Source organism: Cyprinus carpio, chromosome A8 (assembly GCF_018340385.1).
Source record: "Cyprinus carpio isolate SPL01 chromosome A8, ASM1834038v1, whole genome shotgun sequence".
NCBI lineage: Eukaryota > Metazoa > Chordata > Actinopteri > Cypriniformes > Cyprinidae > Cyprinus > Cyprinus carpio.
In genome coordinates, this window is record NC_056579.1 from 24,402,445 (window position 1) to 24,419,846 (window position 17,402).

At 37.6% G+C, this 17,402-nt stretch overlaps 1 protein-coding gene across 1 annotated transcript in view; it reads left to right on the forward strand.

Annotated features, from left to right (window-relative positions):
- The window catches only part of LOC109094977 (mechanistic target of rapamycin kinase), a 170,037-nt gene that overhangs the window by 118,595 nt on the left and 34,040 nt on the right, over window positions 1-17,402 (forward strand). Inside the window, 7 exon segments of the mRNA XM_042761448.1 lie at window positions 573-770; window positions 1,253-1,353; window positions 4,861-4,960; window positions 5,261-5,359; window positions 8,448-8,530; window positions 8,960-8,981; window positions 13,207-13,389. Coding sequence (XP_042617382.1) covers window positions 573-770; window positions 1,253-1,353; window positions 4,861-4,960; window positions 5,261-5,359; window positions 8,448-8,530; window positions 8,960-8,981; window positions 13,207-13,389 — 786 coding nt within the window.

The window sequence follows — 17,402 nt, forward strand, 5'->3', positions numbered from 1 at the left end:
AGGGAATTGCACGCAACATACATGGATTTTTTAATTTTGTTTTTAATGACCCGCCCCGCAAATAAAGTGGCAATTTCTTTACCCGCCCCAACCCGACCTGCTGGGTCCACAGGTTATGAGACGACCCGCGCATCACTACTGCTCACACAGAATGAAATGCGCTAGACAGACATGTTTGAATATTGCGTTCATGTCTCACAAATTACAACCATTCACTGCCTGCATCTCATGCTTTTCAAAGCAAAAACATGCTCTGTGTAAATTGGGCAAAGAAGCAAATTTTTTATTAATTTATTTATTTATTTTTTGCTTATGTTCTTTAGAATTTGTTAGATTCACTGATGCATGTATTTAATTAGGAGCTTTTAGCTGGAATTGTTTTGAAAATTTGAAAATCTTTCATTTTAAATTCTTCTTGAGAAAAGATTTTTCTTAGTCATGGTCGAGCATTCATGTTATTTATCATGCAGTTGTTTCTATGCAGGTGACAGTTTATTTCCATTAAAGCTGTGTTTTTAAATCTGATGTTTTCAGTGTTATCAAAAATAAGATAAAGCATATTGCCTCTGCAGGCCTGGCATGCTTGGGCAGTAATGAACTTTGAGGCTGTGCTTCACTACAAGCACCAGAACCAGGGCCGTGATGAGAAGAAGAAACTACGACACGCAAGCGGTGCAAGTGCCAACAGCGAAGCCAGTAACAGTGACAGTGAGGCCGACAGCACAGAGCACAGCCCTGTACCCTCCCCTGGACAGAAGAAAGTCAATGAGGTGAGAAACAAACCAAAGCCAGCCATCAACACTGAAGTATTATTGGAAGCTTGTGTGTGAAGCTTTACCAGCATTCGCATTTAATGCAATTCCAAACAACTTGTAAACAATTTTCTAAAACAAGTAAACAGGTTTAAATTTGGCCAACAATAAAATGGAGTTAGCATCTTTGATCTTTCAATATGTTTACTCTCCCATATGAACAGATCTGCAGATTGTTTCTGTTAACAAGGTTCTCTTAACAGTTTAAAACCCAGAATTGCACGGAAAGCTAAATAATGTTGTTTAACAGACATTTGGGCAAATAAACCGCAAATGCAATGACATTCAGTCCCAAAAATCTTGAAGTAAATAAAACATGAAGTTGACACAGACAACATGCTTAAAAGTGCATGCGAAAGAGATAATGTGGACTTATGTATGAAATTATTTTTACAGTCATGTAATGTTTAAAGAATAATTCTATGTTTTCTATGTTGCAGGACTTGTCCAAGACTCTCCTTCTGTACACAGTGCCTGCAGTGCAGGGATTTTTCAGATCTATCTCACTCTCACGTGGAAATAACTTACAGGACACACTAAGGTAAGAGAGCACCAAGTAATCTAGGCCAGCGGTTCCCAATCCCAGTCATCGCGCGCCCCTGCTCTGCATATTTTGCATGTCTGTCTTAGTTAACACACCTGATTCATATAACCAGCTTGTTAGAAGAGAGCTACGTGCATGAACTGCGTTCCGATTGATATGATCCCTTCATTTCCTTGTTCATTGCTCCCTACTCCCTGAGCAGGGGATATCCGTTGAAGTTGTACATTTCAGTAAGTTGTACTGTAGGCTCTCTTATAAAATAGCCTACATTTTGATGTTAATTCATGTTCATTATGTACTATAGTAGTAAAGAGAAAGATTAAATGGGTTCACTTGCCGCTTGAACTGAGGCGACAAAGCGATCTCACCTTAAACATTAAAGAGCGCCAAAACTGTATTTATTGTTTGTATTTCGTTATGAATTTTGAATCATTTTAAAGCTGATACTTTTTTATTACAAAGTAACAAAGCTCAAAGCTTTTTGCAATTACTGGACGGCAAGTGCACTTCAAATAATAAAGTTCACGCATTAACAGAACACAGCATAGACTTGTTAAGAAGAAACCGTATTATTAATGAATATAAATGAGAATTGTTAACGATATTGCCAGTATCCACACAGCTGACAGCTTTACCTATTGTAGTTTGTTCAAGTTGTGCTTGAAATAGATGCTGCTTTTCTGCTCTTTCTTTTCACACGTCTCCGTCATGTCGATCTCTCTCGCACTGCACGACTGAGCTGCGTTTATCAAGTGTGTGTCAGCACTGCTGCATGGCAGAGTTTAAAAACTCTTTTTTTTACACTAAAACTTGGATGCGCTCCGTCTCAGTTTAATATGTGAACATAGCAAATGATGCGATTGCAAAACTTTCAGGAAAAAAAGGCATTACATGCAAATTTTTAAGTTAAAACATGTAAATAGGCCTAGTCGCCAGCGGTGACCTCAGCAAAAACTTCACTCGCAATTTAATATTTAGTCGCAGTTTGGAGCCCTGAGGACTATAATGCAATATGAGATCGCTCAAGTATTGAGGAGCTAACTATTCAGGGCTTTATAATAAGTAATTAGAAAGATTTTAAAATGTATTTGATATTCAATAGGAGCCAGTGCAGTGTTGACAGAAGTGGGCTAATATGGTCATACTTCCTGGTTCTAGTAAGAACTGTAGCTGCCACATTTTGGACAAGCTGAAGTTTGTTTATTAAAGGGGTAATGACATGTTTTTATTATTATTATTATTATTATTATCATCATTATTATTATTATTATTATTATTATTATTATTATTATTATTATTATTATTTTATTATGTTCCCTTAGGTGTAATTATAACATTAAGTTTTTTGGACAAAAAACATTCAAAATGTAGTGATTTATGACCTTTTTCCACCCTATTTCTCATCCTCTGAATTGGGGCTGTGCGATATGACTCTATATATCGAATTGATGAAATGAAGTCTATCGTTTCGTATTGTGCTCTGCCGTGTGTTTCGTGGTGTTGCAAAATACATTGTTTACAGTAATACTTTTTAGTCATTTGGATGACTGCGATCTTTACACATCACCACTGGGCGTTAAGGGGAGACGGAACTAGGTGGAGAATGACCAGCCAGGACAAAACGAGCTGCTTTATTGGCTTTATTTGGCTTGAACAATTACATAAAACACACTTATATGCATCAGAATTCCTGTCTTTGCAAGTATCCCCATAAAACAGTGATTTAGGTCTAAATTTAAAGTAAACAGCTGAAAAAGAAAATGCATATGTAACAGTACATTGGATCCGGACTCCCGTCTGAAAGGGGAAGCTGTCCAATGTTGGTCCTGTCTGCCAATCATATTAATCAAACAACAATGAGAGAAAATCTCTCACTGCTCTTGACTAAATCACTTTTGTAACTTTAATAAGAAGAAATTAAAAAAATAATGATAATTTATTAATATTAGTGCTGGGCAATGATTAAAATTAGTTTCATATCCTTATTTCATCACTGACTGTTTATTTATCCTCAGTGAGCTCGAGTATTTTTTTTTTCTTTGTTTGTTTGTTTTTTGTCTCTTTTAGGCTTGTATTAGTTTGATATTGACATTGGTGATAAGGATTATAAAAATTATATGATATCAAAGATTTTAATATCATAAAAAACTTTTTAAAAGAAAGAAACTGTATTGTGATATATATATTCGTTATCGTGATATAATATTATTCATATCGTGATATAAGATTTTGGGTCATATCGCTCACCCCTACTCTGACTTTAACTGTCAGTTTCTTGGGGTTGTCACCTTGTCCCTCTGATCCAAAATGTTCAATTTTTCTGGGGGTTATTACATAAATGCTTTTTATTGATGATGGGTACATTTTAAGTTATGAAACTTGTAGGATGTATTAAGCATACAAAGACCTAACCCATGTCAGAAGATCTAGGTAAATTTGGTGTTCTCATGTCATGACCCCTTTAAGCAATCAGAGCACCCACCCCAGTAAAGCATTACAATAATCTAACCTTGAGGTCATGAATGCATGAATTAAACGTTTCTGCATTTGACATTGAGAACATAGGTCAGAATTTAGATATTTTTAAGATGGAAAAATGCAGTCTTACAAATGCTAGAAACATGGTTTTCAAAGGAAAGATTGCTATCAAATAGCACGCCTAGGTTCCTAACTAATGACAAAGAATTAACAGTGCAGCCATCAAGTGTTAGACAGTGTTTTAGGTTATTACATGCAGAGGTTTTTGGTCCAATTGATATGTTTCATCGGGCCACAAATAAATATAGAGCTGAGTATCATCAGCATAACAGTGAAGAATTGATATGTTTCATCGGGCCACAAATAAATATAGAGCTGAGTATCATCAGCATAACAGTGAAGGCTAACACCATGTTTCTTGATGATATCTCCCAAGGGTAACATGTAAAGCGTGAAAAGCAACAATCCTAGTACTGAGCCTTGTGGTACTCCATACTGTACTTGCATAAACAATTGCAACAACTATAAAAGATAATTCTATGTTTCCTAAAAAATGTCCTAGAAGATTTATGGACAAGCAAAATAGAGCCTTGGGGCACAAAAGTCATTTGTCACTCTGAAAAGAATAGTGTATGTCCTTTTATGAAATCCTGACTCTCTTCATAAATGCCTTTTATCAGCAAAAATAGGTCAGCTAAGCAGACACAGCTTTTTCTAGAAAACTTCAGACAGAAATGGACAATTTGAGATGGGTGCAAAATTAACCAACATGGTAGAAGTTGTGGTTTCTTGATAAGTGGTTTAATAACTGCCTGCATGAATGTTGAATGAATGATGAGGATATGAGATGCTGTGTCCACACATGCTATAATTAATGCTTGTTAATTTTTTATTTTTTTTTTTGCAATCCTCTTCTGTACAGCACCATGCAAACAAAAAAACAATTGAAATATACTGGATTCACATGCAGTTCATCAAATAGTTTTACATTGGTTATGATCGTGTATTTGTTCCTTTTACATTTAGAGTCCCTGACCTTATGGTTTTGATTATGGGCCACTGGCCCGAGGTGAATGAAGCTCTAGTCGAGGGTATTAAGACCATTAAGATAGACACATGGTTACAGGTAAGACCATTTCCAGCTGTCTATACATAAGCAGGGTCTTGATTCCACCTGAAATAGTCACAAGTTAAATATTTGAAATCTGTTTCCACTGGCAGCAGATTGGGAAAAATTTCACATGTGGTTTTACCGGATTTGATTTAGTTAGATCTGTAGATTCATGAAGTCTTATTATCTTACACATTTAAGCTTCCTAAACAAATGTATGTTGATTTAAGGATGTTAACACTTTTTTATTCTGAAGAAAAATATGGTATCGCCATAAACTGTACAAGCATGTATTAACTTCTTCCTTTCAATCAGGTGATTCCTCAACTAATAGCACGGATCGATACCCCACGTGCACTGGTGGGACGTCTTATTCATCAGCTACTCACTGACATTGGCCGCTACCACCCCCAGGTATATGTAAAAATAGTAATGATCACCATGTATTAATAAAAATATCAATAAAAAAAGAAAAATAGAAGAAACAGTTGTGTAGAGTAATAAATGCAAATAGAAAGTCCCATCTCCATAATAAAGGCAATTTTATCATCTCTCATGTTCTTAATTTAAAAAAAAAATGATGAAAATCAAGATCTTAGTCTGTTAGAAGTGGTTCCCTTTTGTTGGAATTCAGTGCTGCTTCTGGAACTGACTGAGGAATGCCTTTGATGTGATGGTGTGTGAAGCACAAATGCAATCATGCCAATTCTATTGATATTTTTCACGTGACGTCACACACTCATAGGAGCGCCCACCTGGAGGGCATATCTAAGCTTTGCTCCACTGAACGCGCCAGTTATTTTTTAAGCAGTTTGCATTAAGTAGTAATGTAGATATTAAAAGGTGAAATTGTGTAGATAATAAAAGGTGAAATTCAGTAAAAACCTTTATTAATGATAAATTTATTGTACAAGCAAGCATATGAACCCAGAATATAAACAATGTGCAAAGTTTCACGTTAAACAGTTTCCCATAGAAAACCATTATAAGGAAAACACTGAACCATTAAGCGGATTGCGTTCATATTCTGACCTCATCTGCTTGCCTATGTAAACTATATATCATTAATATAGTTTACATCATTAATATAGTGATTACTGAAGTTGATCTCTTAAAATTACAGTTTAAATATATTAAGGCACTTTAAGTGTTTTTACATCATTTGTCGCACAGTTTAATAATTGAAATAATGCAGCGGGTGCTTAATATGGATTGCAAATGGCCAAAACTTGCACTTTGTTCACATACCTTTGTTTTATTCTTTTGAGAGGTGATCTAAATATTTGCGCCTGTGAAACAGATGGAAAATTATTAGGCTTGCGCTGCAGTTCTATGGATGTTTTTGCCCTCCAGGTCTTTGAGCCAGTCACATGACTAAAAGCTATCAATTGGCAGATAAAGTGATCAGGTCGCATAGCATGCTACATCACTATGACTGGTGCTCAACACTTTCTCAGCAGCCCAAAGAAAAGCTGGACCTGAGATCTGTCCTCTTGGTCTGCCAGAAAAAAAATCAGCTCTGAAGCTGATTCAAGAGACTAAGGGCGAGCCCACTTGGGGGAAAATCTGTCTTATATTTACATTGTTCTTATATGCACAATTTGAATAAACAAACTGAACATAAAAATTAATAATAAAACAGATGTAAAAAAAAAACAAAAAAAAAAACCTCCACTTCCCCTCTTCGATTCCCAGGGAAAACATGTTAGGTAAAAAAAAAAAATGGATAGCCTGTTTGCATTGTAAGTCGCTTTGGATAAAAGCAGTGAGAACAGCTTCTTGGCTGTTAAACCAAATTTGAGAAATTAATGTTGAGCTTTGTTCAAAGTATGTAAAATCAGAGTGTCAAGGTATAAGGAACACTGGGTCTGGTTCCATTTTTAAATTACGGAAAGCACCTCAGACCAGAATCCTTGTATTTTAGGGCAGAAAATGAAACTATGAGATAGATTAGCATAATCTGATTTCCACTTAACATAAAGAGGGAAAAACATTGGTGAAAAAGAAATCTATCTATGCAGTTTCTTTTTTGAGAAGTGTTATTTATGTATGGCCTCAAAGTGAATGAGGCATAATATTGTATTGATAGATTGTTTATCAATATCTTTCAAACCACTCTGCCAGACCTCCTCAGAGATACCACTTCCCTCTCGCTCCCGCTTCCATTCCTCCCTGAAAATATTTGTAGAGGGAGAAGAAGCTGTTTGTAACCTTCCATTAATTAGAAATAACTGTTCTTTGTTTCCCCTAAACTCACCCATAGCTTGTGGGTCCAAACCAGGGTCTGAAGAATATAACTTCAAATGTAATTCCTTAAAGGGTTAGTTCACCCAAAAATGAAAAATAAGCTGTGTTTTACTCACTCCAAAGTGTCCTAGGTGTGTATGACTTTCTTCTTTCAGACGAATCCAGTCGGAGTTATATTAAAAATTGTCTTTGATCTTTCAAGCTCTATCATCGCAGTCAGCGGGTATTGTATTGCTTCAGTCCAAAGGAAGTTAAATAAAAAGCGGCCATCCAAAAAAAAATAGTCTCACACGGCTCCGGGGGATGAACAAAGGCCTCCTAAAGCGAATCGATGCGTTTTTGTAAGAAAAATATCCATATTCAAAACATAATAATCACTTGAATCTAGCTTGCACCAACAGTTGTACACAGAAGCAGTTCTGGGAGCATGACGTATGAGGTCAGCTCTGTGCATGCACCGGTGAATCTCGTGAAAACCAACATTTGTAAACAGGAGCAAAGGAAGCAAAGTTTCCTTACTTTAGCAAAGGAAAAACAGTCTCCTCTTGGCTTATATCAAAATCCAACTACATACCTCTTTACAAATCCTCTCTCCGCGCTCCTAACTAATCACCAAACGCCAACATGATCTCTCTGCTGCATTTCCGCTTGCCTCACTCCTGAGCGGCGCATGCGCAGATTCGATGATTCCCCCGGAACTGCTTCGTTTACAACAGCGAGTTCAAGCTAGATTCAAGTGATTATTACGTTTTAAATATGGATATTTTTCTTACAAAATGCATCAATTCGCTACAGGAGGCCTTTGTTATTTTTTCTATGGATGGGGGCTTTTTATTTCACTTCTTTTGGACTGAAGCAATGCAACACCCGCTGACTGCAATGATAGAGCTTGAAAGTTTTTTTTTTTTGAAAGACCATTTTTAATACTACTCCAACTGGATTCGTCTGAAAGATGAAAGTCATATACACCTAGAATGCCTCGGGGGTGAGTAAAACGCAGCGTAATTTTAATTTTTGGGTGGACTAACCCTTTAAAACATTGGTTTGAAATGTGTAACCTTCAAGGTTACACTCATACTATCATTTGTGATATTTCATAGTTTTGATGACTTCACTATTATTTTTAAAATGTGATGACTAGTCATGACAAAGAATGACTAGGTGTGTCCAGAGTTGTAGTGTGCATGAACCATAACCTTTGTTTCCTTCGTTAGCAGCACTTTGATATTCATGATTTGTGTTTTCATTCTTAAAGGCTTTGATTTATCCTCTGACTGTGGCCTCCAAATCCACCACCACTGCCCGCCACAACGCAGCCAACAAGATCTTGAAGAACATGTGTAAACACCAAAACAACACTCGCACAAAAACACAATATTACAAGAACACACACACATTAAAAATTTAAAAAAAAATAAATGTTTTATTATGAGGTACACATTGGCCATATTAATTTAGTCATGGAAGCTACTGGCCTTGACTAAGTTGCTTTTGCTCCCTCAGACAAGCTTTACCCAACATGCTATAAAATAAACTGGATATTTCCATAAACAGTGAGATTTCTGTGGTCATAAAAGAGTAATGATGAGTTAGTGAGAGTTCTCAGCTGGTAAAAAAAATACCACCATATGTACACACACAATGAGCACATTTAGCGGAGCACAGAACATTGTTTTGAATTTTCGATAAGCTCCAAAATAAAATATATACACCAAAGAAGCTGGCATTTGTGACCTTACCCTTATACCTTTTGTTTTGTATCTTCAGATTCAATGTTAAAAATGGCATTGTAAATGCTAAGCATAAATGTAACATTTTATTTTTTTGGTTCTGACCAAAAGAACCAAGAGAAGAGAACTACAAGTGTTATAAATGCACCAGTACTAACATTTTACTGTGTTTTAAAAGTAACTTCAGTAACACTTTCTATGAAGCCCATTTTTATAATGGATTGTAAGTCTCTTATCTTGACATTATTTATTTAAGAACTGCACAGTATCTAACTATCTTACTGATATTACAATAAATATAGTTAAAATCAAATGTGCCATATAACACATTAATCTGATCAGAAATCTGATTTTATGGCTGTTTAAGAAAAAATATTATTTTTACTATTATTGTTATTGTCGTTTTTTGTTGTTGTTGTTATTTATAAGTGGTCTTTGTCTGCTTTAAGTAAAGTAACAAGTTAACAATGGCAAGATATGAGACTTACAATACATTATAATTATGGGGAATATAATCCATTGTAAATTAAGTGGATGCATTGTGTTCATTGTGTATTATAAATATCATAATCTTAAAAGCTATAACCCACAAATAATTAAATATTATAATGCATTAAAATGTACTCGGTTACTAACGTAACCTCGGTTCCCTGAAATACGGGAATGAGTACTGCGTCTTCTAAGATGCTATGGTGAAAAACTTATTTTTTCTCCTGAACTGAAGCCTTATTCAATCACGCAGTGAAACTGCACATCCATCGGTTCGTGCAGTGTATAGAAACGAACCAATGGCTCGGCAGCGGTGCTGCACAAACCTATGGCAGTGAAGCCCATCAGTTCCCTGCCAGAATGGGTGGGGCCTCTGGCTATATAAGCGGCCGCTTCCCAACAGGCATTCAGGTTACTTTGACTGAAGTGACGACTGAGTCGTTCAGCCTTTTAGCACAGCAGGGAACGCAGTACTCGTTCCCGTATTTCAGGGAACAGAGGTTATGTTAGTAACCGAGTACGTTACCTTTAAAAACTTCACTCGTACTGCGTCTTCTAAGACACTATGAGAACCCAGTTCCATCACGCCGTGCTAAGAAGGGGGGAACGACCAATGCAATCATCCTTGATATATGATACCAAGATATGACAATAGCAACTAGGAGCAGAATAAGCTCAGTGAGGTTATATCTGGCCTAGCTTGATTGTCCCATGCTCGTATCGCCTCGGCGCCTAAGGGACCGAGCGCACACAAGCACATTTGAGTCTTGGGCAAAGAATGGCCAAGAGCATGAGACTGAGTAACAAAAGGTGTCCTTACACAGAAAGTACCCTAGCATGAAGTGCTGGGACGTCTCTATTATAACCTGCCGCCGCACAAATTTCTGCGATAGTCACACCGCTAGACCATGCCTTAGACAAAGAGACTGCTCACATCGAATGGGCTCTTACTCCAATGGGGCATTGCAGGCCCAAGGAAGAGTAGGCTAGCTGAATCGCGTCCACAATCCACTTAGAAAGCCTTTGATTTGAGACCGGCAACCCTTTGGTGCAGCCTCCAAAGCATACAAAGAGCTGTTGTGATTGCTTTATCAGCGCAGAGCGCTCCGTGTAGGCTTTCAGTGCCCTTACAGGACATAGTAGATTCAGCTCTTGATCTTCCTCTGTGTTTTGTATCACAGAGAGAGTAACCACTTGTGCTCTGAAGGATGTGGAGAGCATCTTTGGTATATAGCTATGCCTTGGTTTCAGGATGACCTTTGAGTCATTAGGCCCGAATTCCAGGCAATTGGGGCCTATCGTGGGTGCTTGCAAATCACCCACGTGCTCTACAGATGCTAGTGCCAATAGCAGAGCGGCCTTCAGCAACAGGCCCTTCAGGCTGATGGATCGTAGCGGCTCAAAGGGGGCACCCTTTAAGGCTCTCAGCACCGTGGGCAGGTCCCATGAAGGGATAATAAGAGGGCGAGGGGGATTAAGCCTTCTGGCACCTCTCATAAATCAAACGACAAGGTCGTTTTTGCCCGCTATAGGGGCGTGTGACGCCGGTATAGTCGCTACGTAGACCTTGAGCGTGGAGGGGGACCACCCCTTATCCAAGAGCTCTTGTAAAAATGACAGTATCACTGATACGTCACAGGAGGCTGGGTTTTCGCCATGTGGAGAACACCGACCACTTAGAGGCATAGAGGCGTCTTTTAGATGGTGCTCTAGCCTGTGAAATAGTGTCTAATATGCACTCAGGGAGTCCCGTGGGTTCCCGTTGAGCGACCAAAGGTGCAGAGCCCACAGCTCTGGGTGTGGGTGCTAAATTGTCCCGCCCGCCTGAGAAAGGAGGTTCCACAGGGCCGCCGTCAGCATCTGTGACAGGTCGGCTATCCAGTGTTGATTTTCCCAGAGTGGGGCCACAAGAAGAACTCTGCATCTCTGATCCCTGACCCACCTGATTACTTGGGGAATCGGAGGAAAAGCGTAAAGAAGGCAGTTGGGCCAGTCCTGGGCCAATGTGTCCTTGATCTTGGAAAAATATGTTGGGCAATGAGAGTTGTCTTTGGAGGCGAAGAGGTCTATTTCCGCTTTGCCGAAGATCTCCCATATCTTCTGAACTCGTAGGTGCACTGCCCTCAGGGAACCCAGGTTGCTCTGGGCCCATTCCAGCAGTCACAACGTTAGCCTGAAGAGTTGCGTCAATGACAGCCTGCCTTGGTGATTTATGTATGACAACACCGTCATGCTGTCTGATCTGACCAGCACATGCTGTCATCTAGCAGCTCTTCGTCACTCCCTCCGAACAAGATCAAATCGCTCACGGCAGCAGAGGGACATTGATCAGGCCGAATGAAGAGGACGGGGGAATCCCTTCTGGGTGGAGAAAGTGAGGCTGAGCCGGCGTGAGCTCACTCTCATCCCAACGCTTTAATCCTCTGCCCCGCTGTTTTTTCCTCACCGGCTCACCGGAAAAAGAAAACGGGTGGGCGCGAGGAGCGAGATCACTCTCTGAAAAAAAAGCGATCCACAAGCGCAGAGAGAACATGAATTCTCAGCGAGCGCTGCATCAGTGTGGAAGAATCGTCATCGCTGAAGGAACAGAAATCTGAATGCCTGTGGCGAAGCGGCCGCTTATATAGCCAGAGGCCTCGCCCATTCTGGCAGGCTTCAGTGGGCTTCGCTGCCATAGGTTCATGCAGCACCACTGCCGAGCCATTGGTTCGTATCTATACCCCACACGAACCGATGGACGTGCAGTTTCACTGCGTGATTGAATAAGGCTTCAGTTCAACATAGCGTCTTAGCAGACGCAGTACGAGTGAATTATTGAAAGGGAACTGTTGTTATGATTACTCATGAGATGATACAACATAGGGCTGTGCAATTAATAGCATTCCATTGTCATGCGTATCTCGTGAATGCCACTTAATCTGAAAGCAGGTGATGGTGATATACTACTCACGGGACCGGCTTTACTGACGAGATGCGCATGACAATTGAATGCGATTAATTGCAAATCCCTAATACAACATATTATAAGGTTTTTTATAACACAATATGCATTCATTATAATGCCTTAAGAATACTCTTAAGACCTGTTCACAGCAAGGACAATAATTAAAGATATAGTTCTCAATATTAAAGAATAGCAGGGTCCACACCACAGCTACAGTATAATGGTAAAGACACAGAGAAACGATATCGTTGGAATCCCTTTCCGAAACATTTTTTTTTTTCCAGCTGATGAACAATAAAAACATTGACAGCCAATCAGTATCAATTCTGCTGTAATGAGCTCAAGAACTTAAAGCGGCAGAAGAGTGTGCGCTTGGTATAAACAGATGATATCATCCCCTGTTGTGGCACTAATATAGTTATCTTTATAGTTATCGTTCTTGGTGTGAACGGGCCTTTATAATGTATTATAAATATGGGCTTCGTACGAAGTGTTACCATAACTTTCTTAGGTAAAAAAGTTTTGCACGCTATTCCAACTTGCAAAAAAACTGTCAAAATTTAAGCAACATTTCAGTCCCATGACCTTTAACTAAACACACAGATCCTTCAGAGGATGAGACTTAATGGAAATACAAAAACACCCGAAAGGAGCAAAAGCTGGCCTGATAACATAGTGACAGTGACAGCTACCAGTCACTAAGGTACAGTAGTAGCATTGATAAGTGATGTTTTTTAAGGCAGGGTGTAGGGAAGGGTCAATTATTATCCGAAACATCTGCCAAAAGAGAAATTAATTCAAGTAGAAGCACCATATGGTCCATATATATCACTGTTTCTGTCTGTCTTTAGGTAAGTGAGGAGCTGATCAGGGTTGCTATTCTGTGGCATGAAATGTGGCACGAGGGGCTGGAGGAGGCGTCACGTCTGTACTTTGGAGAGAGGAATGTCAAAGGAATGTTTGCCGTCCTGGAGCCCCTTCATGCCATGATGGAGAGAGGGCCACAAACTCTGAAAGAAACATCCTTCAATCAGGTAAGTTTGTAACCCAATGTTTTGAAGATCTTTTTTTCTTTAGTTTTCTCAGGAAAGTGCATTGTACATTGAAGGTTAACACTGAATAAAGATGTCAAAAAACAAGAGAATAGAGAAATAACACATGGCTTCTTATATATTGTGTGTATATCAGGTAATATTTCATTTTATACTATTCATGTTATGCATATTACATGTTATAATAGCAATGAAGATGTCCCAAAAGTGACTATACAAAATGAACACACTGTAAATACAGTGTAGTTCATTAGGAGTATTCAAAATGTACTTATGTAACATGAACTATAGAGATTGGCTGTTTTACCAAATGCCTGAAAAATATAGTAGCTCACTGCAATTTTCATCTAACTGCTTAATGATTCTTAAGACTACGAACAAAACAGGCTTCAAAAATGCAAACGCTATGTACCAAGAATTATTTGGTCTTTTTGACTTTGCATTAATGTTCAGTATTAATTAATACTCACTTTACATTTCCAGTTTCCCACAAAATATGTTTTCATTGCCAATTATTAAAAGGAAAAAAAAAAAACTAGATGTCAATGGAAAATCAGGGAATTGTAAAATTCTTATCTCCAAGGAAAGTCAGTTATAGTTGATATATTTTTTATTAAAGAATTTCAAAAAACATACAACCAAATCATAAGATTCTGTAGCCTGTAGTATTGTTCTTGCTTAAGATGTTATTTTATATATACGGTGTTAACTGCAAGTCAGTCGTAAAGTCGTTCAGGTGGCGCAAAGGGACAGTTTGCAAACTGACTGGAATTATATGTTGTTTTGTAAACGGAGATCAAATAACGAAATAAAACAACAATAACATTATAATATAACATTATAACATCCTTAAAAATCATTAGAAAATGAATTTGAAATTACTTTTTAGAAAGTTTATTTCAAATCAACAAATGCTTTCATTTCGATCAACAGGCTAATGAAAGTTTTTGAATGAAAAATTCTGACCTTGGCCATTGGTCCTCTGTACAAGGCTGCACGTTCATGAGACTATTCGCGTCGCAATTTACTCTGACTCTGAAGTTGTGAGAAATCAAAATTAATATTTAGATTACATTTAAGGAGGTCTGCATTATCCCATACCAAAAAAAAAAAAACATTGAAACGGTGCCTTATTGTTAAATGTTAGGCTTGGCCTAGTTCTAGCACACATTTTGGCACACTTTTAATAATTCGCTAATGTATTTCAGCAGGTCACACATAGCATACTTATTCGTTATCTGGCCTTTTTTTTTAACACATTTTATTCCCGCATACAGAGCCCAAAAATTATGTCCATTAATTAAGAAATGTATCACTTTTTTATTGTTCCTTTGTATTAATTAAAACGTATTTAAATAATAATGAAACCATTTATTAAAAATAATAATAATACTGGTTAGCATACGGTTAATAATACGGTTTAGCATACAGAGTTTGGGCGTGCGGGAGATTGAGGGGAATCTGTAAAATGTAAAAAAAAAAAAAAAAAAAAAAAAAAAAAAATTAATTTAGACAACACATTACAACTTAAGAATTTTGTAATTTAATTAAACAACAACCACTGATTCACAACATTTGTTTCCAAACACAGAAAGTAGGTAGAGCCCTGCACGGGCCTCAAACCTATAGCTGGCCATTGGCCAACAGCGTATCCTCGGCCCGAGTCCGACTGGAGCCTGTGTCTTTTTTCTCTCTCTAACTTAATTACACAGCTGCTGTTGCAGCCATTAAAATAGTTCAGTTTTGTTTTTAATTGCAGAGTTTTATGTCTTATTGTTTCATTAATAATTAATTTAGAAAAATGTTTGGAAAATTTTTTGTTTGTTAAATTCAAGTGTTTTTTTTTTGAGTGATGACCAAGCGGATAGCGACAGACAGCTGAGTTGATCACGTTTGATCAATTTAGCATTCTCAAATCATCACGACTTATAAAATCTAGATCTGCACTAGTTATAAAACACTTAAAGCATATTACAATGTTATTTTAAACATTTAAAAGTGCGCTGTTAGGCGTATATCTAAGTGTTTGTGCGGAGAGTGGAAGCTGAAGCGCATGGAGCCGTCTCGATCACTTCATTTTGTTCTTCATAAAAGTGGAAACAACTTGAAGTATGGTGTCATTTTTGCTCATACAGATAAGACTAATATAACATTCGGAACTGTAAATGGTGTACCCTTATTTTTGTGTGCACTCACAATATCAACAAAACGTTGTGCTTTTGTAAATGACTTTTAAAAAAGTTATATAGCCTATTATTACAATAAAAATGTGTTTTTGTCCCATTAATAATTTTTATGTGAGGTTGAAAAATAAACGGTGCTATTATCATCGGTGCTATAAGTCATTTTTGCTCTAGGTTATTCATCAAAAGCAGCACAAAAGCAGCATGCTCACTGGCAGTCCAGTTCATTATGAAAAAAAATAGGCCTGTATTATATCAGCATTTGAACACTATAATAAACACACAAGAATTATATGTTGTTTTTATTATTGCAAAGTGAGATGAATGAAGAGCAAGTCTGTCTTGCATGCGCTATGGAAAAGGGAAGTTGGTAGTCCAGTGGAAGAATCTAGTCAGTGATTTCAGCAACATTTTTTTTAATAATGAAATAATATATAAAATAATGAATATAGATGTAATCTGTGTGTAATCTGCAGTGTGCTGGTTAATGTGACAGATTTATATATATAGAGAGATATATATATATATATATATATATATAGAGAGAGAGAGAGAGAGAGAGAGAGAGAGAGAGAGAGAGAGAGAGAGAGAGAGAGAGAGAGAGAGAGAGAGAGAGAGAGCACGTCCATTTTACACTAAGCAACAGTAGTGTAAATGAATTCAGTCCCGCTGAAGGGGGTTGGGGTTTGGGGGTAGTTCTATATAGCTTGTTGGAGGTTAAAATAATTGTGTGGATCTCTTGCTCTTTCATATGGAGAGTGTGTTGAGAATTTAAAACTTGCAGAGCAGGTTTAGGCAAAGTGTCTGTTTTAGGACAAATGCCTCGTTTAATTTAGCTTTTGCAATTTTATTTAGTATTACATACAATATAACATGGTTTTGTGTTTTTCTCAGGAGAGATTAGGCGCCTCTGAGAAAGAGACAAAGAAACTGGCCGAAACAGCCAGAGAGACAAAACATTGTACATTTTTATACGTCTTTGCATAAATTCTGCTTTCAAAATGGTCTGTAATGGAGAGATGCCTTAACCCTCTGGAGTCGATGCCCGCGTATACGCGTGTTGAGGCATTTTCTCCTGATAACCCCGGAAAGAACTTAAATTACACATTCAGTTTTGATCGTACAGATAAGAGCAATACATCAATCAAATCTGTAAAGGGTCTACTTTTATTTGTATCCACACATAATAACAACAAAACTTTGTGCATTTATAAAATAAAGAAAACACACTTGGTGCACTGTCTGCAGCCTTGGTCTGCGGTGATCTTCATTTAGAAACGCATCATTAAAATGAACGGTAACTCAGTGAATACTCAACACAGAGACATGAGAGAGATATCTATAGAAAGCTTGACATGTCTACTTTTAAACTAAGCATTATTTAAAACAAATATTCTGTGATAAAGTAATCCATATGAAAACAATGCGATGTCCGTCTTTCACGTCTCCCTTCAGTATATCTAATGTGACCACACCCACGCGCTGAACGCAGTATTGATATTTTAATGTTCCACTTGAAGCTCACGGCTTGTTAACGCCCATACAGAAAACAAAGCAGTGAGACTGTTCAAGTTTTTTTATTTTATTTTATTGTTTCAGCATCCAGTCTCGCTTTCAATTTATCAAAAAAACCTGAAAAAAATATATGACTGACTGTTTTGGACAAGCGCAACTTTTTTCGTGCTCTGTTGATGAAGTACAGACATTCCTCTCCTTGATAGCAGAAGAAAATCTGCATATTAGAAGGATTTCTGAAGGATCGTGTGACTGGAGTAATGATGCTAAAAATTCAGCTTTAAAAGTCAGCTTTGA